Genomic DNA, 26,885 nt, shown 5'->3' on the forward strand with positions numbered 1-26,885 from the left:
TGACCAAGACATGTCATTTAAATCCCATATTAAACAGGTTTCCAGAGTTTCCTTTTTTCACCTCCGGAATATCGCCAAAATTAGAAACATTCTGTCCAGGAGTGATGCTGAAAAACTAGTCCATGCATTTGTTACTTCAAGGCTGGACTATTATAATTCTTTACTATCAGGAAGTCCACAAAATGTAGTTCAAAGCCTTCAGCTGATCCAAAATGCTGCAGCAAGAGTTCTGATGAAAATCAACAAGCGGGATCATATTTCTCCAATTTTAGCTTCCCTACATTGGCTTCCTGTTAAATCAAGAATAGAATTTAAAATTCTTCTTCTAACGTATAAAGCCCTTAATAAACAAGCTCCATCATATATCAGAGCTCTGATTACCCCGTTTGTTCCTAACAGAGCACTTTGCTCTCAGACTGCAGGTCTGCTGGTGGTTCCTAGAGTCTCTAAAAGTAGAATGGGAGGCAGATCCTTTAGCTATCAGGCTCCTCTCCTGTGGAACCAACTCCCAGTTTTTGTCCGTGAGGCTGACACCCTGTCTACTTTTAAGACTAATCTTAAAACTTTCCTTTTTGACAAAGCTTATAACTAGAGTGGCTCATGTTACTCTCAGCTACCTTTATAGTTTTACTGCTATAGGCTTAGGCTACTGGAGTATATCAGGATCTAATTTTCTCACTCTATTGAGTTCTACTTTTCTTCAATTATGCATTACGTGTTGTCATTTCTGCTTTAACTTTCTGTTCTCTCTCTTTTATCTTCATAGTAGGTACACCTGGTCTGGCGTTCTGTTAACTGTGACATCATCCAGAGAAGACGGCTCACCCGTTATTACCATCTAATGTAGAACAGATTACTGGATCAATGTGGGCTTTTGTGCTTTTTTTGTCTCTCTTGTTGTGTCTCTGCTCTGTCTTCTGTAACCCCCAGTCGGTCGAGGCAGATGACCGTTCAAACTGAGCCCGGATCTGCCGGAGGTTTTCCTTCCCGTTAATGGGGAGTTTTTCTTCCCACTGTCGCTTCATGCTTGCTCAGTATGAGGGATTGCAGCAAAGCCATGTACAACGCAGACGACTCTCCCTGTGGCTCTACGCTTCTCCAGGGGTGAATGCTGCTTGTCGGGACTTTGATGCAATCAACTGGTTTCCTTATATAGGAAATTTCTGACCAATCTGTATAATCTGACCCAATCTGTATAATATGATTGAATTTGACTTTGTAAAATGCCTTGAGATGACATGTTTCATGATTTGGCGCTATATAAATAAAAATTGAATTGAAATTGAATTCCATTAAAACAACTGTCCTGTTGAGAAACTTTGACTTACTTTTCGCTTCTTTGATGGGAATCTTCTGAAGTATATTGTGTCTAGGGAAGGATCAGGGATTGCAAACAGATCTATACTACCTGGAACCCTGGACAGATCTATTTATGTTGTTATATACTTTTATATAGTTATCATTATTACTTCCAACAATCAGCAGGAGGTTTTCAGTCAACAGGGCAGGAGAGGCTCCGCTCAGCTGTCACATTTGCTAGAATAATGATAAACAGGGATATATTTGATTTGTCAGCTGTAATATCTTCTTATTAAACTCAGATTTATTTATGTTTTGCAGAACTTCTGCTGACAAAGCATCCTTTTTTCTTTATTTTTAAGAATAGTTAATATTGTCTCTACGAAAATGGTTCATAGCAGAAATTCTCCATTGATTAAAAATGGGCCTGTATGAAAGTGGCTCTTCTGGGATTGGTTTGTTTCCATAAAATGCTTGGCAGATGCTAGCAGCCACTGGTGTGAGATGTGGCAGTATGTGTGGCAGGTTAAGTAGGATCTATTAATTCTAAGCAGAACGTACCACATTACTGTGTTGAGGCTGATGCTTTTGTTGATTTTCCTAATATAATATTTTGTGCAATACTTTTCTGCACAACATTTTCTCAAGTTATTAGATTCTTGAATCTAATAACTTGTTAATGCTTTGTGTTTTGCATTTAATATATTAGCTGGTTCATCTGTTTTGTGAAAATGTTGAATACTACTGAAACAAAGATAACAAATTTTTTCATCTTAGGATTTCCAGGACTTTCACCAGAGTATTATGGGCCTGTATCAGCTCTGCTATTTCTATTTTACTTGGCAATAACTGTGGGAAACATTTTTATTTTACTATTTGTAATATGTGAACAGTCACTTCAAAAACCATCTTATTACATCTTTTGCCATTTGGCATTAACTGACTTATTATTTGGAAATGTAACTCTGCCAAAAGCTATATCAAAATACTGGTTTAATGACAGTGTTATCTCATTTTACAGTTGTCTCATCCAAATGTTCTTTGTTCATTTAATCGGTGCAGCTCATTCTTTTATTCTGATGGTGATGGCTCTTGACCGTTTTATAGCAATTTGCACTCCATTGCATTATAATTCACTGTTTAGTAATAAAACTGTTTCTGTGCTTTGTGGAATATCGTGGCTTGTGCCAACAACGTTTATGGTTGGCAATATGTTTTACATTTTGAAAATACCTTTTTGCAATTCAAATATAATTGTCCAGTGCTACTGTGACCACATGTCAATATCAAATCTCGGATGTGACCTTGTACGAGAAGTTAAGACTGTTGCATTGATTCTTGCCATGATTAGTTTGTTGTTGCCGCTGGGATTTATCATTTTATCTTATATTGTCATAATCACTGTTGTTTTAAGAATGTCTTCCAGTGGAGGCTGCATAAAGACTCTGTCTACCTGCACACCACAGCTTGTCATCACAGGTCTGTACTATTTGCCAAGATGCTTTTACTACTTGGCAAATTTTGTGGGATACACTTTTAGTGTTCCTGTTCAAATTGTTATAGTAATGTTGTACAGTCATATACCTTCAGCTGTAAATCCACTAATATACTGTTTCCAAACAAAGGACATCAAAGAAAAAATAAAAAAGAAGTTTTCCTCGTGGAAAATCCATAACACCACAAAAACTGTGTAGGGCAAAGAATGGCACCAAGTCATAAGATTGTTACAATCATTGTTTATTTTTTTTCTCCAGTCGAGCGAGATTTCTAAAGTGGGTCTGTTGACACTATTTTTTATTTTAAAAAAACATCAGACTGTAAGTCAGATCTAAAGTTGATTTTTGTTTTCTTTTTAAATAAATAAAAATCAAGTAATTGAGCAAAGTAAATAATGTGTTTCAATGGAAGGCTGAACTAAAGTGGTTATAAGAATGCACATACACCCATATTGTTAAATTTAGCAAATAAATACCTGTGTGCATGCATCATCTGCCACCACCACCTGTTTTAAATAAAACTCTTAAAAGTAATGCTGCTCTTTGTTCGGCTGAATTATCGGATTCAACATGCTCGTGATCAATACAAGGGGATTACGCAAAAAATTGTAACATGATGTTAAATGCTCAGTTGATGGTGAGGACTTTAATAGAGATTATTAGTGTTTTATATATTTTATTCTCTTCAACTTGTTTATATTCATTAAGCTATTTCTGTTTTGTTATATTTGATAACTATGTCCAAGTTTAATGTGTGAGAAACCCCCAATTTTGTTTATTCAGTCGGTATTTTATACAGGTAGCACAATAAGCTGTAAAATATAATGATGTGCCTCTTTTAAAATTTTGAATGTTGTAAAAAAAAATTGCCCTTCATTTTATGGAAATACACTCTTGATACAAGAGAAAACTAGGGTTTTTAAGAAAATGGCTGCTTATCAGTTAATTGTTAGACAATTGATAGGATCAATAAAATTTAGATTAATTTATTTATTGATAACTTGCATCCCTAGTATCTGTCTATCTATCTGTCTCTCGGTCTTTGTGTTACCTATTGGGAAAATTAACACACAACAGATTTTAAGAAGAATTAAAAAAAGAAAACAAAGTGTAAAAATGTAAAAATGCAGAATTAGGAGTCACCCTAAAATTAACTGTTAGAAAAACACTTATTTTTATGCAGTTTTCACATGCTCTGTTTATTTAATGCAAAACTCCAAAAACTTAAAAAAGATCTGACTTTACAGAGGAAACTGACCCAGATCATCATCACAAGTTTAGTTTTCCTGAGGAAGATACATGAGCAGGAATTTATCAAAACCAAAAATCCTGTATTGCATACACCTTATATTTTTTTAGATTCACAGACTTAAACACTGCTGTTGAGAGTAAATAATTTTTAAATTAGGACAGATGTAAAAGGCTAAACATGAGATAATTTCTCAGGCCTTGTTGCTTTTGCACTTGATTTTTGTATATTTTTTCATGTTTTTATTTGCTCAAAGACATTTAGTCTTGCTTCATTAGTGAATACCTCTATGTGAAATGATACTTTGCTACGTCATTTTTATCTACAACAGCAAAATAAAATTCCTAAGTTCTAGAGATTCTTTCTTTTTCTCTACCTGTCAGCCACTACGGAGGGGCGCCGCTGCCCACAGCTGCTGCGATTAGGAGAGACAAAAGACAGGCAATCTTTTTCATTTGCTCAGAGGTTTAGTGGTGTTTCAGTAGTTAATTCAGTAACTGCATGTGAAACAGTGCTTTGCTGCGTTTTACACCGTAGTCCTAAATTACCGGGGGTATGGTGGCATGCCTAATAGTAAGAAGATTCTGGATTCAAATGCCAGCTTGTGTCAGTATTCAGTTAATTTCTCTGTGTTCATTATTGTTAGTAGATGTCTCTGTATTAGTTAATTCTTTGCATTTAGCTTTTTAGTTTATTCTTGTTGTCCTCTCTCAAGCTCTTGTAGATCTCTCTAAGATATTTTAATACAATGCACTATTCAGATTGGTAACACATTATGTGTTTTACAAAATCAGCTTAATTTACTCATGTTTTCCTCATATTTAGACCCATTGCATCCAAAATGCGAACATGCACTGCAAGACAGGAGATGCAGATTGTAGAAAGCATAAGAGCAAAGTATTTTAAAAACAATTTACAACTTTTTCACTAGTATTGCACTCTCTGGCTTTTTTTATTTTAGAATTTCATTGAAAAAATAAGAACATTATATAAAGAATGAAAAGATTTTTTTTTTTAAAGAAAAGTTACAATTGTGATCAAAAGCAAGATAGCTAGCCAGAAAGACTTATTTATCACAGAGAACCACATTATAGAACTATTTTGAGCAAGCATTGAGTCTGATATAATCAACTGGTCACACTAATCTACTTCATGTCTGCTCTGACCTTTCAAATAATTTCCTCCTCATCACTTTGCGTATCACAGCTATGACTCAACTCTATGGGTATACTTGCAATATCCTCAAATACTGCAGCATAGCTGTCAAAAGCCAGGGGCACATTTACATTTTTTTCCCATTGTTCAAACATAGCAAAGGGATCCCTCTTGTTATTGTCCCGACCTACAGTGGAGGAGGATGTTAGTTCAAAGCATGAGTTACCAGGAGTGCCATCCTGCCCTATGTTGCACTCTGATGGGAGTGCCTGCTCATGCTTATACTTCTTGCCAGTGATGATGGAAAACTGCTCAAACTCAGACTCAGAGCAAGTAAACGTGCTGTCTGTGTCGCATTCAGATGAGGCCTCTGTTGTCCTAGTAAACTCTACGGGTTCAGACTTTAAATGTGCCGGATGTGAAAATGGTCGCTCAGGAGGAGCATTTAGTTTTTTAATTTCTTCAAAACTGAGTGGTTGTGTAGGCTCCAGGAGCTCTGGATGTGGGAATTCTTTCGTGTAACAGGGCATTTTCTGCCACTGCTGCTCTGTGTCAAGTTTACACAGTGACTGTTTGTGTTGTGTGGGGACATTTTGCAGCTTTGGTGGACATTTTTCTTCTCTGGGGCTCTCTTTTTTAAATTTACTTATCAGCGTTCTAAGGTCCCCCCAATGGTTTGAATCTTTTTTAAGACGTTTTGCACTGTATAAATGCCTGTGCCAGCTGAGGTTTGGTGAGTTGTCAGAAATAAATGCACTAGAGACGCTGCCAATCTCATAATACTCCAGCTCACTCGGAAGCATCAGCTGTGCACATGAAAGAAAAGCATCACTATTGAACTTCTCATTTGACCTCTGCTGAAATGCACTCATTTGGTCGTGAGGTTTTCCTTTTGAGGTTGAAAGAGCAGCATTGGGCATCAGGTTGTCATCAAAACAAAAATTAGCATTTTCAGTTCCGTGCCCTGTTTTGTGTGATAAGTTCTCATTTTTAAGCTTCGAATCGCACTGTCTCTGTCTGTATAGAATCACGAACATACATACAACTACCGTGATGGTGATCAGAGGGAGAACCACACCTATGACCCACAAAGGACCTTTGCGCTGTGTCTCTGAGCACTCATCGTTGGCAGTGCAGATATCACAAAAATGACTGGAGACATTCTGCAAACAGATGCAAGATCCGTCCTGTCCTGCAGGTCTGCACATCCTCCGGTGCCGACAGTCTGAAAGACATGTTCTCGTAAAGTTGTCCTCATCGGAGCAAGGTGAGAAGATGCAGACACCTGGAGAGCTGCAGCTGGGCTGGGGGAGAGTCAAGCTTGGCCAGGCCACCATCATTAAACTGTGTCCACTGACAGGCAGAGTGTGACCGCTGACGTTTAAATACTCCACACATCCGCTAAACCCTGTGGCCAAAAGAATGTCAGAAAAATCAAGGTGACTGCAAATCCATTTCTTAAAATAATACATTCACCGACATCTACATTAGATATACCTGCTCAGTTGTTTAACAGAGATAACAACTCAATTTATTTGAGCATCTTCACATGGTGAAGAGAAGTTTAAATCAAGCATCAAATTGGTTAAAAGAGTAGATTGAAATGTCTTTGAGTATGCCATGGCTGTCAGTGTGAAATGACAAAGAAATTACTGATTCACTGGGAACCAACTCTCAGCTTTACAGAGAATTGTGTGGGGAAAAAAAGAGCATATCTAGAAAGCACCGGTTGTGTGGACAAAAAGGCCTTGTTGATTTTAGAAGTCAGAGAAAAATGGGCAAACTGCTTCACCATTATTAAAAGGCAAATGTAGACAAAATAATTACTCATGAATATGTAGAATACCATCCTTGAAAGCACAAAATGCTGATGCTTGAAGCAGATAGAAAGAAAACTAAGGCTTATATTCATACTTGCTCATCAAAATCGGACAATGACAGAAGGGAAAATCTTTGCTAGGTTTAATGAGTCTGGATTTTAGCTACGGCAATAGGAAGGTAAGGCCAGAACTTAGGGCATTTAACATGAAAGCATTGGTCCAACCTGCCTCGTATCAGCGTTTTAGGCTGGTGCTACGGGGAATAATTTCACACTTTAGTAATAACTCAGTATCACTTAAACCGTTGCTGACCCTGTCCCTTTCTTTATGACCACAGTGTACCCATCCTCTGATGGCTATTTTTAAAGGGATAATGTGCCATGATACAAAGCTGAAGTGTCACCACATGATGTCTGGATAATAACAATATGGTCACTGTACTCAAATAGCGTACATGGTCTACAGATCTTGATGCAATAGAGCAAGGTTGGGATGTAGTTGAAGATGAAATTAACATCACGCATCTTCAACCAACTAATCAGCAGAAACCATCTGAGCTATCAGGTCAACATGGAGATTTTTTAAGACACCTTGTTCAATTCAAGCCACAAAGATCTATAAAAAAAGAGGTCTGACCCAGTACTGGCAATGTTTAAATAATGAAGATTATCAAGATCAAATCATGGTATCATCATAAAAAAAAAATACGTAATATACCTAATATATTATCAGATTACCTGACTGTTGGAGCTTTGTATGTCTTTTTGGAGCTGCACCAAGAGTGATCTTTTCCAAGCTAACAAGTCTGAAGTCTGCGTTTTGTTCGGTAACATTTAAGACCATATTGTCATCCACAGAAAGAGAAGTGTTGTGCCCACTGCTCAATAAAGATAGGATGTGCCAGAGCCCGTCTGCAACTAAAAGCTCCACATTGAACTCTGACACATGTCCTGATGTATCTATGAAAGTGCACACAGGTTTTCTGTCTCTTACCTAAAAACACAAAGAAAAGGACAAATCTTTTAAGATTAAGATAATGCGTCATTGCATTTTGTCATATTAAATATACTTTTTACAGACCATGAGCATAATGCTTCCTCTCGTTCCTTGAATAAAGAGTAAGGTTCCTTCTTCTTTTGTTTTGAACTTGACCGTAATCAGAGTTTTGTCTGTCGTCTTTTCCTGTTTTGGATCATCCATCAGGTCTTTAAGCAGAAGATCTCTCTTGAATCTCTCCTTGATGACATACTCAATGTAATCTTTTCCCTTGAAATGCAACACAAGCTCTTCAGACATTTCTGTTTTAGAAAGGGAAGACAACATGCACTCAGTCCCAATTTTGCTCAAAGGACAAACTGACTAGTAAATTAATTTTAGCCAAGCGTTCTCTAACCAGCAATCACACTGTCTGCCAAAGACACATTTCAGACATTATGTCAGCAATAAAACCTGTTAAGGATCATTTATCTCTGTTGCGCATTGAATTGTTTGGTTTGATGTTTTTGTTTATCATAGTTTTACAAATAAATTTCACATTTGTAATGTTAGTTCAACTCTTTAAAGCATAAATGATAATCTCCAAAGACTTTAACCACACCAGTATTGTAGTGATGCCTCCTTCCTTCGGATTGGAACTTGAATCCTCATGAACTGTTGTTTTTTTTTACCATATGAACCCTGGTCCAACAAACCGAATCCCTACCCATAAAGGTGGCATATCAAGGTTTTAAATCATGACTTGGTTGGTTGTAGTGCTAGAAAAGATTTGAGTGCCTGCAAATACAGGTTAGAATCCTTCTTATGTGAATAATCCTCTATCTTCAGGGAAAGGCAGTGAGTACAAATAATTACTGAAAACTTTAACCTTTATAGTCTTAGCTAATTTGCAATGCATGTCTTTGTGTAAATTTCAGCGTTTAAACATCACACACACGCGTAACCGTGAACCGTGTGGACTCTGATGCTGACTCTCCTCGGACGTTTTACCCTTCATAGTCGAGCGTACATATTGTCTACATTTCTTATGGTAAATTCCTACAATTCCCACACTTTCTGCCAGTGGGACGAAGCAGCGGAAGGGATGGTGAAATGTTTGATTAGCTGGTTGAGTACCTAGAGCTGTTTTTTTTTTCCCAGCAGGCACCCACCGCACATCTGTCAATGCGAAAAGAGAGGGACAGTGATGCTAAGCGTCCTTGCGACCGCCTGCTTGGAGCAGCTCAGTGTATCAAGCTTGATGTCACACATAAAACTGTTCAATGTGGAGACTTCTTGCCACCGAGCAGTTTATAGTGTGACACCACGTACGCGGTCGTAAAAATTTTGCTCTGCGTGTACCCGTCTACGAGAAGCCCACGTAGAATCGGCATGGATAATGTGCAGACTCCGTACGGGCGTCCGTATACTCATGTCCGCGCAAATATATTGGGGCCTTGTACTCATGGGTGTCCTAAGCCTGCATCTGATTGGCCCTTCACTCCCATTGGATTTAGTTACCCCAAGAGAGATAAATACTGTAATTGTAGTCCATAACTTACTCGAAGCTGGTCAGAGAGGTTTTCTTATTCAAACTATCAAATGTGCTGTCTAACATTTGACAGAGTAGTAGATCAGTCCCAGTTTTAATGAAGTTGAACAATTGTTTGTCAGCACCACACATTTATAAATTAACTCTTGGTAGACTTTGTTTTACTCCAAATACAGTATGACAAATCTTTCAGCTAAATCCCTTAAGAGCAGAGCTGACAGCCTGCCTATCCCTGTTGCTCTCACTGAGAGCAACCTTACATATCATCTTATCTGCTTTTCAGAAATTTCTGATGGCTGACTTTTCATTCCATTTCTCACAAGTTATATATAGTTTTACCTGTATTACAGTTTCTTCCTGTAAAGGGAGTTTTGCACTCGCAAACATAGTCAGACCAAAGGTCATGGCACACTCCCCCATTCTTGCATGGGAAGCTGTTGCATCCTGACAAGGCTGCTCGAATGCACCTTATTGAAACAAAGTTAAACATTTGAAAGTATTATTGGAATGAATTCAAATACATACCAAAATAGAGATAAACTTGCTAAGTTATGATGGCAAATTTGTTTGTTAATTCATTACATGTCTTAAATGTAAAAAAAACTAAAAAATACACCACCTGTCAAAGACATTATATTTTGCAAGGCCCGAAGAAGGTCCAAGCAGGATGCCATTAATATGAATATTTCGAATGCATCCAACAAAGTCATGTGTCATTATCTGACTTGGATGTTGTAAAATTAATTCTAGACTTCTCAGTCCTCCAAATGTCATATTAGTATTGCCAACGTCAAGAGTCCTAGGAGATGCAAATACAAAGAGAAATGATTTACCCAGGCTGAGATTGTTCAAACAATGCTGCAAAAAAGACAGAAATGATAACTGTTATCACTAAGTGTTAACTTATGGGTACCTTTCTGAGAAAATGCCATCACTCTCTGAAAAACAAAATCCAATGTTCACAATGTCTGTGCAATTGTCCACAACCAAAGACCCCATCTGTAAAAGATTGTACAGATCGACATCAATATTTTCGTAGATTTAAGACTGATCAAAGTTGTGTATATTGTTAAAACTCACATTGCCAATCCTCCTGACAGTAACACTGTGAAAATGCCCATCTGCAACTTGTTTGTGTGTCTGCAACTTTACATGTCCGTCTCCAAGGTCATAGGAGAGTTGTATTGTGCCGCCAAGTATCTCCAGTGCAAAGAACTCCCTGCTGGATGATGTTCCAGGGTTATACAAAAGTAGGGAGTCTCTCTGCACTGTTGCAAACTCAAAATAAATTAAATTAGTTCTGCGATCTAGTGGAGGAAATTCCACAAAGGACATTTCTTCAAAGCCATAACTGAGCTCCTCACAGTGGACGCCACTGACTCCTGAAAGGAAAATAAATTGCAGTAAGTAGACAGTAAATGTACTTGTTTTATAAATTGTTGAAGTTATTTACTGTTTTAAGCAGATATGTGTGTGCTGATAGGATGCATTATACTAAACTCTGCTTTTAACAGAAAGTATAGTGCAAGTGTTGATGCATTAAAGGATGTTAGGCATTATGAAGGCTTGTAAGGTCTTTAATCTATCTGTGTTACTTTTGATGTATCTCTGTTCTAAATTGTGTATGTGTTTTGGAATCCAGGATGTAGAAATCAGTGTTCAAGCTTGCAAGAACCATATCTGTTAATTTTCTCCAAATATCACTATCTCATTGTTTGTTGGGTGTTTTTTTTTTTCTTTTTTTGTCACCTGGTTGTCCCAGAAATAAAATTCAACTCTTTGTGAGATTCCCCAAGATGTTTTCTAATCATTATCTTAATTTGTCAGAAATTTTCAGATTTAAATATCAAGGATGATGATTGGAGTTAAAGGGTAACTCACCCCCAAATCAACTTTTGTTTGCCAATAAACAGTCTTTTAGTACATATACTGGTCATTATTTTAAAAAGAGTTTTGCATATTTATTGAAATCTTGCCTAGTCTTTGTGTCTAAAATAGTCAATGCAGGTAAAGTGTCTTGCCCAAGGACACAACGACAGAGACAGTCAGAGCAGGGGATCAAACCGGCAACCTGCCAGTTGCAGGACTAACTCCCTAACCTCTGCGCCACTGTCACCCCATTACCCCAGAATAAATGGTAAATGGACTGAACTTATATAGCGATGTGGGGTTTAAGAGCAGCTCTGTCTTAACAAAACACAGCTCCCTCCATCTTGTGCCTTCATTGTCAGCACTGTTGCACTTTTCAAACCCTCTAGCGACTTTTCTTTCCTTCAAAAATGCAACCAGAAACAAATCTACCAATTTTTTATGTGTCATTGGGGAATTTATGTGAACCAATTGTTCCGCCATTAGCGTCTTGAGGCAGCCGGGAAGGGGTTGCTGCTGTGAGACGGCTGTGAAGTTGGTTTTGGGTTGGACATTGGATATTCACTCTCTGTGGCTGCAACAGCCAGCCAGCAGACAGAGAGCGGGGGCCCCCCCCCCCCCCCCTTCTGTACTAATAATACAGTAAGAGACTGTATTATTAGTACATCAATGGAAAAACAGCTCATCTGAAAGGAATGACGCTTTTCAGCTGCTGTTTTACAGCTGTCACAAGACAAAACAACCTATCAGGAAAAAAACTGACAAATCTATGGTACAACTGTTTTGTTACAGAACATTTTAGATTGATAGCTCATAATTTTTCTAATTTTATCATGAAATCCTCAATTGTGTCATGGTTATTCTCACCAAAGGGACAGCTGCAGAGGAATCCTGTTTGTAGGTTAATGCAGTGGCCCTGAAAACATGGTGTAGATCTGCAGTGATCTTTGGGCTGTTCACACCTTTCACCTGAAAAATTAAAGAAAACATACGTTTTTTCAGGGATTCAGGTTAATATTAATATAGTCAATCATGTTTAAACTTGTTTTACGTAATCAATTCTACCTTCAAATCCAGGCATACACCGGCAGTAATATCCATCCTGTGACTGAATACATCTCCCCCCATTTTGACACTTCACATTAAGGCACTCATCCACATCAGCCGAGCAGACAGAGCCAGAGAAGCCACTCTGACAGTGACAGTGGAAACTTCCAGCGGTGTTTTCACACGTGCTGTTATTTTCACAGGGATTTACCTCACATTCGTCGATGTCGTCCTCACAGAGTGAACCGCTGAACCCGACCGAACAGGTACAATTAAAAATCTCTTTCTGCGGTGACACAAAGATGACAGCCACGCTTTCCAGGACAGCAACATCCTGGCTGATGTAAATGTTTTTGTTACACGATGCCCCATTCTGGCAGGGGCTCATGAGGCATGGATCACTGCCGATGTGAGAAATTGTCACATTGCTCTGGGACTCCAGTAATTTCTTATGTCCAGCAGATATACTACTTGCTACCTCTCTGCTTAGATATTGGCCATTGTAGTTTTTCACTGCAGCAAGTAGTAGTATATCCGTGCCAATGTCTTTGATTCCAAATACATGCGTCTTTGAGGCCTGTAGGTTGAAGAGACTGTCCAGAGCTTTCACAAACCTCAAATACCGATTAGTTAAGAAGTTGTCCATTGAGGATGAGGACACATAGAATAATACACAACTGTCCACAGATGCATTTGTAAAACCTTTGTAGTTTACATAGATACTGTTATTTACTGGAAAGTGAAGCTGATCTGTAGCTTCAACTGTGACATTAAATGTGGCCTCACCCTGAAAAGGGGACGACCAAAGCTCACATGTACCATTGAGTATTGTAAACATGTTCATCGGGCCACTTTTAATGGCACAGAGGAAGACATCTGACTCATCAAGATCCACAGGATGCACATTACCAATCATGCCGCCACTGAAAGAACTGCCAAAATATTTCACTTCAATAAAGATGTTTCGTGGTGATGGGGGATTATCATTTTCATCTTCCACCCTAACGTGGAGTGTTGTTGTTGAAGACAGTGGCAGAGGAAACCCTGCATCTTTTACCACCACCAATAATCGATATTCGGAGACGTTCTCTCGATCAACAACGCGCGTGGTAAGTAAAACTCCATCTGGAGTGAGGAAAAAAGCACTTTCAGCCGACAAATTTGATAACCAAAAGGTGAAAGGACCTTGATTTGGTGGTAAATCAAAATCAAGTGCATTTAATCTGGCAACAATGGTTTCTTCTGGTTGATTCTCCTTGACTTGAACCTTAGTTGTCAAGAGTTTAGGGGCATTGTCATTAATATCATCTATACTCACTATGACATTTGTTGTCCCAGTGGCTGGTGGAGAACCATTATCAGTGGCTGTAACAGTGAGATTATAAACTGACCAACGTTCCCTGTCAAGAGGAGAGTTTACCAACACAATACCTCTAAGTGGATCGATGAAGAAAGAGGAGTTTGTGTTTCCATCTACAATCCTAAAGATAAATCGATTCCTCTCTAGAACAGAGTCTTGGTCCAAAGCACTTACAGTTAACACTGATGTTCCAATTGTGCTGTCTTCTTTAACGTTTACCTCATAAGAGGTGGAGGTGAACATGGGTGCATCGTTTGTCTCAATCACAGTAACATTGACCAGTGTCTCAGCAACATTTGTGCCATTAATAATGCCAGAGTTTTTTGCCAGGACTTTTAAAATTATATTGCTGTTGCCTCGATCCCTCAAACTGCCACTTGTGTGTATCTCTCCAGAACGCGAACTGATATCAAAGACTAAATTTTTGCCATGGCCAAACAATAGATAAACCACCTCACCTTCAGGTCCACTGTCATTATCAGTGGCCGTCACTTTTCCTATTGATGTTCCAACAGGAGCATTTTTAAATACTGAAAAGTTGAACCTTTCTTTTATGAAGGTTGGGGTAAATTCATTGACATCTAAGATGTGAATGATAACATAAGCCAAACTATACAAGGTATGTCTGGCAGTGTTTGAAGCTTTGATTGTTAAATCAAATGTCTTTTCATGCTCATAATCAAAGACATCCAAAGTAATGATACTTCCATTTATTGGATCAATTGCAAATTTATCCAAACTGCCAGCAATAATAGAGAAGGATATTTGTGCATTTATTCCTGAGTCCATATCGGTGGCGTTTACATCTAGAACATTTGTTCTGACTTTAGAATTTTCACGCAATGTTGCAATGTACTCGGACATTGAAAAGACAGGAGGATTGTCATTTACATCTATAACGATCACTGTTACATTCAACCAGGCAGATTTAGATATCCATCCACCATCTTTTGCTTTGATTTGCAGATTATAACTGCTTTCCTTTTCATAGTCAAGCTCTCTGGTAAGTGTTAGCAGCCCAGAGAACTCTCCAACAGAGACTGGAAAATATTTGTTTTCAGGACTAATGCAGTATGTAATTGCACCATTGGGACCATAATCCCCATCTTCTGCCTGGATTTTCCCAGCCACTGATCCAAAAGGCAAGTCTTCGGGGACAGAGAACACGACATCTGTTTCACTGAACCTTGGAGAAAACTGATTCTTCCCTATTACCTCAAAAGTGATTTCAGTTTGAGAAGTTAAAGAAGGATATCCCAGATCTTTGGCCACAACTAATAAAGTAAGTGACTCATTTTCACTTTCTTCTAAAGTTTGATTTAGGAACACCTGTCCACTGGTAGCTTGAATCCAGAAGAAATCAGATGCATTGCCTCCACTGACATTATACTCAATATAATCACTGCTGTTGGTATCTAGATCTGTTGCAGTGAACCTAAACACCTCAGTTCCCAAGACCAAGTCATATGGAATGACAACAAAGGCTGGTGAAGGCAAAAACATTGGAGGGTGGTGGTTGAATTGTTCTATTCTCACTGTAACACTAGTGTTGCTGTTCAGAGGGGTGCTGCCACAATCAAAGGCAACAACTGTGAAGTTGTAGATTTCAAAAGCAGAATTATCTAAAAGGAGTGGCTGCATTGAAAAGACCTCCCCAGAAGAAGTATTTACCCAAAACAATTCATTTAGAGGTTCAACCATATAGACAAGCTCACTGTTTTTTCCAATGTCTCTATCTGTTGCAAAGACCTGCAAAATAAAAATCTCTGGATGGTTGGTTTCAGGGATGACGATTGAATACAAGTCATTAGAAAATACTGGTCTGTTATCATTGAAATCTGAAACAAAGATACTGACATCAGTGCTAACACTCCATGCTGAATCATTGGCATTTACTTTAAAGACATAATGATCTTGAATCTCCCTGTCCAGAGACCTTTTAACAATGATGCAGCCAGTAGTGGAATCAATAGCAAAAGGGATATCCTGGTTTTGATCAGGTATGTAGTAATTAATTATCGCATTAGCATCTGTGTCATCATCAGTTGAGCTAATTTGCAGAACTGTGTACCCTACAGGAGCATTTTCTGAAACCTCTGCGAGATAAACCTCAGAGAAACGAGGTGCATTATCATTCCTGTCCAAAACAAAAATTATGACCGTTGCATGGTCTGTATGAAGAGGGTTGTCAGGTTCTGCAGCCTCAACTGTTAAATTAAATAAGGGAATGCTTTCTCTATCTAAACTTACAATCGTGCTCACTAAACCATTTTCAGGGTCAAGTGTAAAAGACTCATCAATATTTCCTTCTGTTATGTTGTACCACACCGTACTGTAATTGGGAGAATCTGCGTCAATGGCAAGAACATCACAAACTCCAGATGGCGGGGAATTCTCATAAACCTCACACCTATATTCAGCTTGGGTAAACTGGGGAAAATTATCATTTACATCTGTGATGTTTATCTGAATTTCTAAAAATGAAGAAAACGGAGGCGAGCCAGAGTCTCTGGCTTCTATCAACAAAGAAAATTCTTTTTTGCTTTCATAATCCAGTGGGTTCTCAACTGTCAGCACTCCACCTAATTGGTCTACATGAAACATGTCTTCAAAGTTTCCAGAAGCCAGATAAAAAGAGACGGGTTCAGCTCTGATGCTTGCTGCAGATATAACAGCCACCACTGTTCCCACTGGCTCGTCCTCAAAGAGGGAATAACTTAGAATATTCACATTCATCTCTGGGAAATCAGAAATATTCTGAAACCTGACACTGATAGTAGTGATGTCGAACTTAGGGTTTTCTCCAGCATCTTCTACATATACGTTGATGATAATGTCATCCGTCGTCAGTAAACTTGAGGTGAATACTGTGCCACTGCTTGGATCAATGGAAAACAGGTCTGAGTTTTGTCCATATAATGAATAATGCAGTTCTGCATTCATGTCAGTGTCTCCATCGATTGCTCTCACTGCACAAACAACGGAGCCTGTGGAAAAATACCGACAAAATATGTTAATTCTGTTCTTAGTGTCAACAGTGTCACTTTCACTGACACGAGAAAGGAAAACCTCTCACCTGGAGGAAGCTCAATGGGGACATAAGCTACAAAGGGACTGTCCAAAAACTGAGGCCAGTGGTCATTAATATCCCCAACCAGGACAGTAACAAGTACAGAGCTTGACAGCGGCTGTGTAGAATGCATGTCAGTGCCAATCACTGTCAGCGTGTAAAAGGCTACACTCTCCCTGTCTAAGAAATCAGTTGTAAACAGTTCTCCGGATGTTTCCTCAATAGCAAAAGGTGCATCGTGGTTTTCTGTGAAATACCTAAAATAAAGACAAAATGATACATTATTTTCTAAAGTTAGAGCTGTAAAATCTCATTGTTTTTTATTGGGTTTTTGGGTGACTTACCAATGCAAAGTAGAGCATAATTGACAAGTGGAAGAAAAGCGCTACATGATTTTCTTTTTTTCCCAATTATAAAAATCCCGAAAATAATGGCATGAGAATTCATTTAGCCCATTGAGTCAGTACTTTGTAGATCCACCTTTTGACTGGAATTAAAGTTGCAGGTCTTTTGAAGGGTCTCTTTATCAGCTTTGCAGATCTAGAGAAGTTTATCCACTCTTTATTCAAAGCTCAGTCAGATTAAATGGACAGGTTCTATGAACATTATTTTTCAATTCTTGCCACAGACAGATCTGAGTTGGAATTAGGTATGGGTTTTGAACAGGCCATTTTAATTTAATTATTGTGATCCAAATGATACAATTGTATGCACTGGATTTTATTTAGGGATTTCAAAGAGGGGAGAATAAAAATACAAAATAGACTTGTCAAATTTATACTTGAAAAAAACCTGTCGTGTAATTTTCTTCCACCTCACCATTAGGCACTTATTTGTATTGGTCTATCACATAAAATCTCTTTCTGATGTGACTCTTCACCTTACTTCACCACTTGTGCCCTCATCAGCATCAAATGCAGATATCATTGCAAACACTGTGCCTATCGGGCTGTCTTCAGACACAATGGTGTTGTAGACTTCCTCCGAAAACTCAGGGTGATTATCATTGACATCATCCACAATGATATGTATAGTCAGAGTGCCAGTTAGGGGTGGAAAACCTTCAAATTCACAAAGTGACATTCATTAAGCTAAACTGGTTTGGGAAAAAAACGTTAGTTGGATGTTATTTGCATGTTGAATCTAAATGCTATTGTTCTCAAATATGAATTACCTGAATCTACAGCTGTGATGATGACAGTATAAAATGATTCTTTTTCCTTGTCCAAGCTGTGTAAAATCTTAAAGACACCATTTGGAGTGACAGAGAACAGCCCATCACGGTTTTCTTTGTGCATAAAATAGTTAAGCTGACTGTTGATCCCCAAGTCTTCATCCAAGGCTGAGACCTAGTTAAAACAGGATTTCAAATATTAATTTAAGAATTAAGAAAAAAAAAAAATTACAAAAAACATTGTGTTGACTATGCATGAGCCAGTTTCCTGTATTCAGGTATCCACTTTAAGCCTGGTTTACGCTTGACGCACATACGTTCTAAGGGGAAATTGAGATGTGTAGCCACACGTCTGCAGCATTTATGCTCCATGCGGCATTTCTCTGAAGTAGCACTATTCTCCTAGAATCCAGAGGGCAGCGTTGCACTCTTACACCAAGTGTACTACACCCACACATAGAATTAAAAAAACACAGTTGATTCCATTTCCAACATTTTAAAGCCTCTTTCTTCCAATAGTGACAGCGATTTCTCTCCAGGAATTGTTAAGAATTTGTGATTCTTAATATCCATTAAGGGTTTCACGGTGATCTTTATGGGCTTAATCATTAACATATCTTTATTTACTAACCTCCCCCAGAAACAACTCTTGCTCGTCCGCCATGTTTCTCTGCACTGGAATGTCCACATAATTTAGAATTTTCCTAGGTGTGCAGAACGGAAACTTTTAGCATCTCAGAAGGGCGTGGTAGCCAAAATGACATAATATGGTCGTGTGGACCAGATGCGTCAAGCATAAACCAGGCTTTATTTCTGGCAGGGGGTCCAGTAAGATAGTGAAAGCTGCACTAAAGCCGTTTATTTTTCTAGCTAATGGCATGCAGCAAGTGGTGTTTTTGAACTAACCTGTTTGCAGTTTATCTAAATATCCCTATTTTTTTTCATATTTGGTTGCACCTTTATTCACACAAATGTTAACTTAAAGTGTTGAACATGCGCCCAACACAGGAATTAGATTGCTCTTGAAATCGGAATTATATAAAACATAATAAAAACATAATATCCTGGATTTTCCATCCCTGCCCGCTTTTTTAAGCTACAACACAAACTTACAACTAAAGACAATTTAGATTGTCGTTAGGTTCTTCAAGCATAGCAATGGAGTTGACTAAGTAGCTAAATTTACTTTAATATGTAATCAGAGCTGCACAGTGGAACAGTGGGTAGCACCGTTGCCTTGCAGCAAGAAGGTCTTAGGTTCAAATCCAACCCTGGGTCTTTCTGCATAGAGTTTGCATGTTCTCCCTGTGCATGTGTGGGTTTCTTTCTGGGTACTCTGGCTTCCTCCCACAGTCCAAAAACATGACTGTTAGGTTAATTGGCTTCTCTAAATTGTCCTTAGGTGTGAATGGTTGTTTGTCCTGTCTGTCTATGTGTTGCCCTGCGACAGACTGGCGACCTGTCCAGGGTGTACCCTGCCTCTCGCCCAGTGAATGCTGAAGATAGGCACCAGCATCCCCCGTGACCCCATGAGGGATTAAGCGGGTCAGCAAATGCATGGATGTAATCAGAGGCCATTTCTTCAGGTGATGCTCTAAACTTGTGAAAGATAAATGGACTATATGGTAAATTAATTTATTTCAGGTTCAAAAGTTGAAGTTCCCTTATGATGTTATGCATATTTACTTGACGAGAGACGTTCTTTTTACATGTAATCGTGCAGCTCTGGTTCAATGTTAGAAAGTTGCACCCATAATGCACACAAAGCATTACGGGGTGTAGGAGTAAGGTGGATATCAAAGTTCAAAGTTTCAAAGCTGTTGATTTTTTTTGTATTATTTCTACAGTTTAAAGTTGTTTTAATTGGCTCTCAGAGGGAGTGCTAGCATTTGTATTCACTGGCCCTATGGAGCATCGAGTAACACAATGCTGCCGCTCACCTGCCTGTTGTTGTGCACTACTAGTCATCTCGCCGAAAATAAGCTGGAATACTTTATCCGTTGTTTACAGGCAAATCCAAATTTGAATGTTTGGAAATATTTCCAGACAGCCAGCCAGGCAATCATCCCTTGCAATCCAAAGGAGCATCACCCATAACTTTTATCAAGCTAACACTGTTTTCAAACAAAGAATTACAGATAATAGCTGACTGCACATTGGCAGCCTGAGCAGATACCCGAACCAGTTGACCAGCCAATATGAGCTTTTTATATTGTTTATGTTTTTCTGGGATCAGTGTGAATAAGTGTTGTTTTTCTGCTTAAAATAGACATTTAAATATTTGTGACACCATAAAACCGAGGTCATTTTACTCGGGGGTATTATACAGTGAGAATCTCAGATCGGCCCATGCCTAGTGAGGACTGCACAAAGTATGAACCATGAGGTCCGGAAGCACCTGATGTGTAAGTTCAGACGGATCCTCTTCATTCTCCTTGACATGTATGATCAGGGTTTCTGGAGAAAACCGGGGCGTACAGTCGTTGACATCCAACACAGTGAAGTCAATGGCAATGGTAGCAGATCTGGGCGCATCCCCTTGATCGGCAGCAGTTATAATCAAGGTGTAGTTTGAGTCTTTTTCTCTGTCAAGTTGATCCATGACCGACAGCACACCTCGAACTGTGTCGACCACGAAAGGACCAGCTGGGCTCAACATGTACCGCACTTTTCCATTTGATCCAATATCTTGATCCTGAGCCTTAACCTGAAACAGACTCGTCCCTCTTGGAACATCTTCTTTGACGAACAAACTGTAGTTGCTTTGTGAAAACACAGGGTCGTTATCGTTTATGTCCTCGACATGCACCGTGAAATTCATCGTGGTGGCCAATTGAGGTGAACCCATATCAGTGGCCATCACCGTGAAATGGAGAGTGTCTGTCTTTTCTCTGTCTAACAGCTCCTCCAGGAATGTCTCTCCACTTGTGTTGTCAATGCTGAATGCCCCACCAGATGAGTTGCTTAAAAAATACAAAACCTCCGCATTGGATCCTGCATCTTTATCCTCGGCATGTACAGTCATAATAACAGAATGCAACGCAGAGTCTTCTGGTATAAAAACATGTCCGGCAGACACGAAAGATGGAGCATTGTCATTAGTATCTTCCACTACCACCACGACACGGGCTGTGCTGGTGAGCTGTGAAGACACTGGCCAGGCACAATCATTCGCCGTCACAGTTAAATTATAGGAAGCCTGACTCTCTCTGTCCAGCTCTTTGTTCAGGCATAAACTACCTGTTGAGTGTAGGAAGAACGTGCCCAGTTCATCACCGCTTACAACTACCAGTTCCACTTCTCCATTTTCACCTAGAAAAACAGATGACAAAAACAGCAACACCACCATCACGTTAGTATTTCTCTTGTATGTAAATAACGTTTACTAAATATGTCTTATTAAATGACATAAAATAAGAGTTCTGTTTTTTTTCTTATCATGTATTAATCGTAACCAGAACATGCATCCTGTTAATGAGCCATTCCCAAAATGTGTATCCTCTTTTGTAGCTACAATCAAAAATTCAAAAGCGAAGAAAAAAAGTTGTTTTTTGGATTGTTACACAAACTTAGGAAATATCTTGTCCTAAGAATATTAAAAGATAGGGTGAAATAAATGTATGCTAATAGCAGTTGTGGACAGAAATGATTCTATTTATTTTATTTTAAATTTCAGATGGGGTTAAGTGGGGGGTGGTTGTGGTTGTGTTTTTTGTTTTTAAGATTATTCTCACAATGTACAGTCTAATAAAGGTTTTATTTTCTATCAATCTTTTGAAAGTTCAAAAAAAGATGTGAATTATACTGATGTTAACTACATAAATACTATTATTTTTGCCTCAACATGTGCAAAACACTAGCTAATCAATTCTGACTGTAGTTTGAAAAGCTCATGTGTAGCTCAGTAGGTATAACATGTTGGTTTTTTAAAGGAGAAGCAGGTCAAGTTAATGGTCTGCAGTTAAAAAATAGCAATAAAAAACAACTGGGTTGAGTTGAAATAGGTTTGTGCAGCAAACCCATTTCAATAAGGTGAATTTAATGTCTTAAGGTTCTGCAGAGGCTGTATAGGGAACCATTCACAATGATTCAGGCGTGTTGAACAAAGAGCTAAAACAGGTATGACACCAGCCCTTGAAGACCAGCTTTGAACCCAACTGTTTTAAATATTTCTCTAGTTCAACATATGTGAATCAGGAAGATGATTCACTACCATGAATTTTAGTTCATGTTGATGATGTAATTCAGCCATTTAAATCACCTGTACATCAATATTAGGGCAAATAGTAAGCAATAGGAAGATTTGTTCCCTAATCTGCAGGTACCATATTATTTTGTCTTCAGGCTTTTTTAACAACTTATTTAATTTTCCATTTTAGATTGCAGGGAACCTAACAGAGTTGTTTTTTGCATGAGTCTCATTAAAATTAATACTGTAAGAACTAAAGCTTCAGATCTAGATTTAATGAGAAATCTTTAAATGACCTTGATGAAACTTTTAATATTGTGGTGGACTCTTACCATCATCTTTGTCTGACACGTTCAGTGACAGAAAACAAGTTCTGACACCTGTGTCCTCCAGCAGCGATGCAAAGAAGTTGTTCTGACTGACAACAGGTGGGTTGTCATTGACATCCAGCACATTGAAATAGACTCTGACACTGGATACCTGCGAGTCCCCCTGCTGCACCTCCACTGTGAGTATGTAGAACCTTTGTGTTTCAAAGTCCAGGCTGCGGGATAATAGGAACTCTCCGGAGACGGGGCTGAGGAGAAACATGCTCTCCCCATCGTCCTCTTGAACTGAGTACGTGATAGGCGTGGGAATGTCAAACTGTGCCTCCACCTTTCCCACAACCGTTCCTGTCGACACAGTGAAACACAGACAAATATTCTGCGACCTGATAACCATGGAGCAAACACGAAACATCTGCCTAATTCTGGAGAACTTGTAAATAGTTCTGCAATATGAACATAAAATAGCAAGATGCTTGGAGCAATTTATGGGACAGTCAAACCAACTGTTATCAACAAACATGCATGTTTTCTAACAGAAGAGGAGATGACGAACCTGGCACGGTGTCTTCCTTTACTTGAAATGAATAAACAGTTTTGGAGAAAGCCATCTGTGTTTGCCATCTGCTATGGGAGGGTGAGCTAACTGCCCCATGCTTCAGCTCTGCGTCAACAGATGTATTATACCAGGAGGGAAGCTTGCGCCGCTCATCCGCAATATCAGAAAATTCACCCTCAGTACTCAGATTCCCCGGATTTCCCAAAAAAGGTTCATGAGAGACCACCGTATTAAACACCTGTGTAAAAACAAGATAATAAATAAACAAGTTTTGATGCACATTCAGCCCCACACACAGATATAGCTATATTACTAGTACAGTAGTTTGGAAATCCAATTATTAGCAGTGATACGGAAGGAGTCCTAACAATTTATGAATTAGTGAATCAACTCACCAGAACGAGCAACGATAAAATCATCACCTTTCTCGGTGGTCCAGTTGTTTCCATTATAAGGGTTAACTTTTACGGATCCATTTCATTGACAGGGCTACAAAGTCAAGTCAGAAAGTTAAATCCCAGGTAAAAAAAAAAAAAAGTGGCATCAAAAGGTAAGGTCCTGTAAACTTACTCCACATAAGACCAACAAATGGAAAACCATGTGTCCATAGGGATTACTCAGTCTCCTTAGTAATCCTGCCTTTGCTCTTTAAAATTCTGCAATTCGCAAGACCAAAAAAAAAAAAAAAAAAGAAGTAAAACTTATTAGATGACAGAACATAAACTCTATATTCAAATCAAATGTATTTATTTATAGCACATTTAAGAACAACTGCCGTTGGCCAAAGTGCTGCAAACAAAAAGAAAAACAATCTAAGATAATCCAATACAAACACTATGCAAAAAAAATAAAATAGAGAAAAACTCTCACACTGTGTTAAAAGCCAATGAGTATAAATTTGTTTCAAGAAAAGATTTAAAAGCACCAAGAGTTGAGGCCTGTCTAATATGAAGGGGCAGCTGGATCCAACGTTTAGAAGCTACAACAGAAAAAGCCTGATCACCTCTGTGGACTAGCCTGGACTTAGGGACAACTAAACACAAATGGTTATTAGATTTAAGGGATCTAGGGGGCACATAAGGCTGCAGGAGATCAGACAAATATGCAGGTGCCAGCCCATTTAGGGCCTTATAGGCCAACAATAAAACTTTAAAATCAATTCTAAAACGAACAAGGACCCAGTGAAGAGAGGCAGCTCGCCTCTTGTTTGTGTCAAGAGGCGAGCTGCAGCGTTCTGAACCGACTACAGTCGTGAGAGGCTGGCCTGGCTCACACCAGCATACAGAGAACTGCAATAATCAATTTAGGAGTTAATAAAAGCGTAAATCACCCGTTCAAAATCATTAAAAGATAAAAATTATTTCACTTTAGATCAAAGTCTCATTTAAACAAAGCATTTTCTTTCAACAGAACTAATCTGTTTCTCAAGATTAAGACTTGAATCAAGAATTAGTCCAAGATTTTTCACATGAGATTTTACGAAGTGCTCGAGGATACGGAGGTCAGAAGGGGACGTGCTGTGATTTACACTGAGACCAAAAATCATGACTTCAGCTTTATTTTCATTGAAGTTCAGAAACTTTGAAGCCATCCAAGCTTTTACTTTAGTAGGGCACTCAAGCAGTGCTTTAAGTGAGCAAGTATGGTTGTGTTTCAACTGAAAATAAATCTGAGTATCATCTGCATATGAGTGAAATGAAATATTAACCTTCTAAAAATGGAACCTGGCATGGAGATGTAAAATAAAATAGGTCCAAGAATGGATCCTTGAGAAACTCCACATGTAAGGAGAGCTGACGGGGGAAGTAAGGTTATCCGATACTTACAGAGAAGCTCCTATCCGACAAATAAGACCTGAACCAGTCCAGTGCAGAGCTTTTGATACCCCATAGATCAAGTCTGGAAAGCAAGATTCTATCATACTATATATTATTAAAATGTGGGAAACTCAGCATTTCCCTCATAAAGAGTAATCTAACACTGAGAAGGAAAGTAAGTAATAACTGCATATCCTACCATGTGTTTGATTTCACCGGTTTGGCCTTCTCTCCAGGGGGTTTTGTCGCTGAGATTACTTTGTGCTGAGTGAACAGCCGCATGAAGCCGGGTGGGTTTGTGCTGCTTCTTAGAGAGGATTGGTTCAGAGACTGCAAGGCTTTCATTCACAGCGTAAGATGAGCGAAAGGTGAGGAGGAGGGGGCGGGATCCACTCTGAGTTACAGGGTTTAAAAGTGAGCTGGTATAAAAGAGTACCAGCATAGTAGAAATTTTGTAATAGCAAAACCTTGAGCAATATGGATCTGACCAAAAAGGCCCTACATTCAGGATTAGTGTTTCTAAGACTCCAGAAAAAAAAAGGACATTGACCTCCTTACTTGCAAACACTCCTGGGAAAAGCCAACTTCTTTGCAGTTCTGCTGAGCAGAGTCCAATAAAAAGACATTTGAATCCCTTCTAAGTGACTGTGGTCACTGTGACAGAAAGATTTTTGTCTCCTGTTACTTGCAAGTGGGAACTCAAAACCAGGACATTACTTTAAGAGGAGGGAGAAACACATAACACAAGAAGTACTATCACTTCTTTTTTTTTTTTTTTTTTGTCTCTGAGCAGACTGAATTAGATGTACTTCACTTAACTTTAAAATGTCACAGTCGGGTGGGGTGGGGTTGGAGGTGGGTGTGGGTGATGCATTCTTGCTTGGAATGTAGGGTTGATTCAACAAGAACAATATAATAGCATTCCTTAAGGGGAAAATAAAGTGTGTTTGCTTCTGTTCAGCTACTTACGGATCAATTAAGGCATGGATCGTGCTCTGGGGAGTAGTTTTGAACAAAAAATGTAAAAATATATATATATATATATTCAATGAAAAAATGTCTCGTTTGTAAAAGTTCCTACAAAGTCCTAACCAGTGTCTGTCCCACGCAACAGTATTTCTTGCTGTCTAGGTATAAAAACTGTTGGTTGAACACTTTGATGCACAATGGATTTGTTTCACATTTCAAAAACAGAAGCGGTAACTTCATTGAAACGCCACCTTCTGGACAAAGGATTTCAAAATGCTTTAAAAAGTAGAAATAAATCCAACACAGGGTGGTTTTGTTACTGTAGCTTTGTGGTTCTCAGACACCGTTACAAATAGCATGGGTGGTATTTGAGACTCCTTTTAGTGGTAATCAAAAGATGTTGGTCAGTCAAAACTTGGATGGGAGGGACACTGAATCAAATACATCACTTTATCACATGCATTATACGTAATTGATACTGGAAACTTGATAAATTTGATGTACAGATGCCTATACCATTTTTGTGTATCATCTACTTGATGAGATTAATATGATTTTAAATATGATGTATTTTGGTGACTTTTTTGGTCTGTTTAGCAGCCTTGTGTTTCAAAATGCTCGATGACAGTCTCTCTTGAGCTAATAACATCAGATAAAACAAAAAAACATGTACCTGTTCCAACTCAGGAAACCAGGAAGAGTTGAAATTCATGCGTTCAATGACAGATCTAATGACTACTAGCAATAAAAAGTGTGTATTTATTTGGGTTTTATGCTTTCAAACTTTGTAGAAACATGTCTTATGAAGTTCGTAAATGTTTGTACAAGAGAATTTATCACAACCGTGACTATTCTTTTTTAACAAGGCAGCCATATTGTCAAGGTTGGTGAGAACAATGATTTTCCTACACAGGATCCAAGCTTATAGGAACCTCTGTTCATTTCATCAACTATAAACG

At 38.6% G+C, this 26,885-nt stretch overlaps 3 protein-coding genes across 3 annotated transcripts; 1 reads left to right on the plus strand and 2 right to left on the minus strand.

Moving 5' to 3' along the window:
• Window positions 1-2,030: 2,030 nt before the first annotated feature.
• LOC118566739 (olfactory receptor 52E8-like) lies at window positions 2,031-3,925 on the plus strand. Its single transcript, XM_036150012.1, has one exon. It carries the CDS (start codon window positions 2,031-2,033, stop codon window positions 2,991-2,993), a length of 963 nt encoding a protein of 320 aa, XP_036005905.1. The 3' UTR covers window positions 2,994-3,925.
• Window positions 3,926-3,964: 39 nt separating this feature from the next.
• Window positions 3,965-12,406, minus strand: LOC110366895 (protocadherin Fat 4-like). The gene is made up of 8 exons (XM_021310592.2): window positions 12,283-12,406; window positions 10,627-10,928; window positions 10,460-10,545; window positions 10,166-10,345; window positions 9,886-10,013; window positions 8,100-8,317; window positions 7,757-8,012; window positions 3,965-6,607 (listed from the first exon to the last, which is right to left on the minus strand). The coding sequence occupies exons 2-8, from the start codon at window positions 10,879-10,881 to the stop codon at window positions 5,214-5,216; spliced, it is 2,517 nt and encodes an 838-aa protein (XP_021166267.2). The 5' UTR covers window positions 10,882-10,928; window positions 12,283-12,406; the 3' UTR covers window positions 3,965-5,213.
• Window positions 12,406-25,267, minus strand: LOC118566779 (protocadherin Fat 4). The gene is made up of 10 exons (XM_036150170.1): window positions 24,967-25,267; window positions 23,711-23,796; window positions 23,536-23,629; window positions 23,138-23,378; window positions 22,588-22,929; window positions 20,465-21,378; window positions 18,067-18,241; window positions 17,773-17,953; window positions 16,899-17,149; window positions 12,406-16,809 (listed from the first exon to the last, which is right to left on the minus strand). The coding sequence occupies exons 3-10, from the start codon at window positions 23,587-23,589 to the stop codon at window positions 12,452-12,454; spliced, it is 6,516 nt and encodes a 2,171-aa protein (XP_036006063.1). The 5' UTR covers window positions 23,590-23,629; window positions 23,711-23,796; window positions 24,967-25,267; the 3' UTR covers window positions 12,406-12,451.
• Between the last annotated feature and the right edge of the window lie 1,618 nt (window positions 25,268-26,885).

Source organism: Fundulus heteroclitus, chromosome 18 (assembly GCF_011125445.2).
Source record: "Fundulus heteroclitus isolate FHET01 chromosome 18, MU-UCD_Fhet_4.1, whole genome shotgun sequence".
Lineage (NCBI taxonomy): Eukaryota > Metazoa > Chordata > Actinopteri > Cyprinodontiformes > Fundulidae > Fundulus > Fundulus heteroclitus.

Coding starts and splice junctions, on each gene's coding strand:
- LOC110366895 (XM_021310592.2), bottom strand. CDS start 10,881: ATGTCCTTTGTGGAATTTCCTCCACTAGATCGCAGAACTAATTTAATT. Junction 10,346..10,459: donor GATGGCATTTTCTCAGAAAG/GTACCCATAAGT, acceptor TGCATCTCCTAG/GACTCTTGACGTTGGCAATA. Junction 8,013..8,099: donor GAGGAAGCATTATGCTCATG/GTCTGTAAAAAG, acceptor TTGTGTTTTTAG/GTAAGAGACAGAAAACCTGT.
- LOC118566779 (XM_036150170.1), bottom strand. CDS start 23,589: ATGGAAACAACTGGACCACCGAGAAAGGTGATGATTTTATCGTTGCTC. Junction 21,379..22,587: donor CGTGTCAGACAAAGATGATG/GTAAGAGTCCAC, acceptor CTGTTTTTCTAG/GTGAAAATGGAGAAGTGGAA. Junction 17,954..18,066: donor CATCACAGCTGTAGATTCAG/GTAATTCATATT, acceptor GTGAATTTGAAG/GTTTTCCACCCCTAACTGGC.
- LOC118566739 (XM_036150012.1), top strand. CDS start 2,031: ATGTTGAATACTACTGAAACAAAGATAACAAATTTTTTCATCTTAGGA.